Source organism: Miscanthus floridulus, chromosome 10 (assembly GCF_019320115.1).
Source record: "Miscanthus floridulus cultivar M001 chromosome 10, ASM1932011v1, whole genome shotgun sequence".
NCBI lineage: Eukaryota > Viridiplantae > Streptophyta > Magnoliopsida > Poales > Poaceae > Miscanthus > Miscanthus floridulus.
Genome location: NC_089589.1, coordinates 66,177,627 through 66,181,032, shown reverse-complemented (window position 1 = coordinate 66,181,032; position 3,406 = coordinate 66,177,627). Strand labels below are relative to the sequence as shown.

The following is a 3,406-nucleotide window of genomic DNA, read 5'->3' as shown; positions in this document are numbered from 1 at the left end:
ACAGATGTCACATTTGTTGAAAAAAATCATTGACCAATCAAATGTCATAAAGTTAATAGCATATTAACTGCCTGCAGGTTACTATAATTCAAGTAGTGTCGCCTAAAAGTCTTTTGGTGATGGTGACGACAAAGGGCTGAGGAGAGAGTCGACCAATCAGTCAGCTTAGTCAGTAGAGGAAAGATGAAAGGGATACTAAGGCCTTGTTCACTTTGCAAATTTTTTGAACCTGATGAATAGTACCACTTTCGTCTTATTTGGTAAATATTGTTCAATCGTGGACCAACTAGGCTCAAAAGATTCATCTCGTGATTTCTAACTAAACTGTGTAATTAGTTATTTTTTTACCTACATTTAATACTCCATGCAAGCGACTAAAAATTGATGTGATAGAAAGAGTGAAAAAACTTAAAATTTAGATGGCATCTAAACCAGGCCTAAAATTTCATTAATGCAGAGGATTGTCTCCTTTCAGATATTTTATGGCAGAGGGAAGCAAAGCATTGGCAGCAGCTCAGGTGACGCTAGGCGGCTTGTCGTATCCAGCCGCCCTACGTCAGCCTTACTGACTTTTACCATCACGTGAGCGCTGCCGTTGTGCTGAAAACAAAGATTGTGGCGGGTCCCACGCAGGAAATCCACTTACAGCCGACGACAAGTCAATCCGGACATCCTCCTCTCCACTCCACAAGACTGCTGCAGCCTGGAGGCTATATAAATATAATCCTTCTTCTACCTCCGGCACTGCTCACAACTACAGTCTGCTGAAATGGAACAAGGCAATCCTACTCCCACATCCTCTGCCTCCAACTGCGACCCTGCCGCCGCAGCACCAGCCGCCGCGTGGCTCCACGACGACACGGCCCAAGGCGACGACATGCTACTACAGCAGCTCGACGCCATTCTCCTCGGTATGGCCATGGACGAGGACGTTGCCACAGCCGCCGCCGAGGACTGCTGCTCCGACTGGCTCTCTGCTTCCTCGCCCTCGTCCTCCTCCGAGGCGACGACGACAACGGCGTCGTCGTCGCCGACCACGCGGGAGCAGCACCGGCGGCAGCCCAACGACGCCGCCTGGGCAGGCGAGAACGAGAAGCGGGTGACGGCGTTCATCGGGGTGCGGAAGCGGCCGTGGGGCAAGTTCGCGGCCGAGATCCGCGACTCCACGCGCAGGGGCGCCCGCGTGTGGCTCGGCACCTTCGACACCCCCGAGGCCGCCGCGCTCGCCTACGACCAGGCCGCCTTCGCCGCGCGCGGCGCCGCTGCCGTCCTCAACTTCCCCGTGGAGCGCGTGGTGGAGTCGCTGCGCGCGCTCGCGCTCGCCGGCACGGGCGGAGCCGGAGGCTCCCCTGTCCTCGCGCTGAAGCGCCGGCACTCCAAGCGCACGCGCAGGCGCAAGCCCTCCTCCGCCGCTGTGACCTGCGACGGCAAGGACATCATGAAGCCGCAACGACGACAGCCTGCTGCGGCGCGCCAATGCTCTGGGTTGTCCGGCGTGTCTTCGTCCTGCACGGCCATGGCAGCGGTGCCGCAGCAGCAGGTGACGTCGCGCGGCCAGAGCCAGTTGCGTTACGGCGTCGTGGAGCTGGAGGACCTCGGCACCGATTATTTGGACGAGCTCCTCCGGGTGTCGTCCGAGTTGGAGTAATTAGTTGACACTAGAAACGGGGCGCGGCGTTGCTCCTCCGGGTGTCGTCCGAGTTGGAGTAATTAGGCCTGGTTTAGTTCCAAAAATTTCCACCCCAAACTATTACATCGAATCTTACAGCACATGTATGGAGTATTAAATATAGATAAAAAAAATTAATTACACAGTTTGGTTGGAAATCGCGAGACGAATGTTTTAAGACTAATGAGTCCATGATTACCCATAAGTGCTACAGTAGCTAACATGCGCTAATGACGGATTAATTAAGCTTAATAAATTCGTCTCGTAGTTTCCAGGCGAGCTATGTAATTAGTTTTTTTATTAGTATCCGAAAACCCCTTCCGACATCCCCAAAACATCTGATGTGACATTCAAAAATTTTCATTTCGCGAACTAAATGCAGCCTTAGTTGACACTAGAAACGGGGCGCGGCGTTGCCGCGCCTGCCCTGGACACCTCTTCTGGATTTAACCATTATTGCAATGGATAGCAGAACATAGAAATATACCAGGAAGACCATTGATAGTTCACTATTCATACCTAAATAAAGCACAGAGGATCACATTGAAATGAATTTCAGAACTATGTAATATGCTTTTTGAGGGAGTATAAATGTTTTGTTCCTTAACAAAAAGGAGGGATTGTTCAGATAATTATATATTATTGAGGTGCAACTTTATTTGTTTATATAAAAGCCTTTGTTCCGATGTCTCGGAGAACTTGTAATTAGCCATGTATGTGAATTGAAAAATAAAAAGGAAGAGCCACATGTGAAACAACATGCACCATTTCCAGATTACAAGGTATGATTGTAATTTATGAGCGTGAGGCATAGACACCAGTAAAGAGTTAAAATTTCTGGTCAGAGGTAGAAGAATATGCTCCTAAGTCTGTATCAAGATCTTTTTTTATGAAAGCTTATGAACTTTGTGTCCAACCTTAGAATTAAATAACTCGAGCTGTGTTGTGTTTTTTAGGCGTTAACTCGTCCAACTTTTACTGAATGTTAACTCTTTTAACAATGAATAAAGGTACACACGCTCTTTGTTGCTACATGCTGCTCGTAGGCCGCCCTGCCCGTGCCGCTGTAGGCGCTCCTTGCGAGGCAAACGAGTGAAAGGCTTGGTGTGTGGGGCCCATGTTCCATCAGGTCATCACAGCAGCATGTGAAAGGCTGAGGCCATGTTTAGCTCGCCTAATTCAGCGCCGTCAAATATACTGGAGTGTCTTGTAGCGTACGGTAGCATTTTATTTGTATTTGGTAATAATTATTTAAATATTAACTAATTAGGCTCAAAACGTTCGTCTCGCAAAGTACAACCAAACTGTGCAATTAGTTTTTGATTTCGTCAACATTTAGTACTCCATACATGTACCGCAAATTTGATGTGACAGAGAATCTTCTTTTTGTATAGTACCAAAGTTTAGACTTTGGTAGAACTAAACACCCCTAAGCCAAACTCCATCCTTTATCAATCCACTGCACTGCTGCACCTTCAGCTTCCAAACTATTCCCCCATCTCTCTTCAACACTCCCTGTTCTTGCTAGCACTACGCACAACGATGCTCCTGAGTTCAAGATCAGATTCACAAGGAGCGGGACCAAAGTAGCAGCTCTCTCCCTCTCTTCGCCAGAATCAACAAAGCAGCAATTCTTCGTCCCCTTCACCTGCCCAGCTCTGTGAGCGAGGCCTTTGGTCAAGCTGAAGTGAGGCCGGCGCGCAGGCATGGTGTGTGTGGCGGCGGTCATAGCCCATC

The 3,406-nt window shown here is 48.9% G+C and overlaps 1 protein-coding gene across 1 annotated transcript; it reads left to right on the top strand.

The window, feature by feature from the left end:
• Positions 1-769: 769 nt before the first annotated feature.
• LOC136484821 (ethylene-responsive transcription factor ERF094-like) lies at positions 770-1,734 on the top strand. Its single transcript, XM_066481778.1, has one exon. The coding sequence runs from the start codon at positions 770-772 to the stop codon at positions 1,646-1,648; it is 879 nt and encodes a 292-aa protein (XP_066337875.1). The 3' UTR covers positions 1,649-1,734.
• The last annotated feature ends 1,672 nt before the right edge of the window (positions 1,735-3,406 follow it).

Coding starts and splice junctions, on each gene's coding strand:
- LOC136484821 (XM_066481778.1), top strand. CDS start 770: ATGGAACAAGGCAATCCTACTCCCACATCCTCTGCCTCCAACTGCGAC.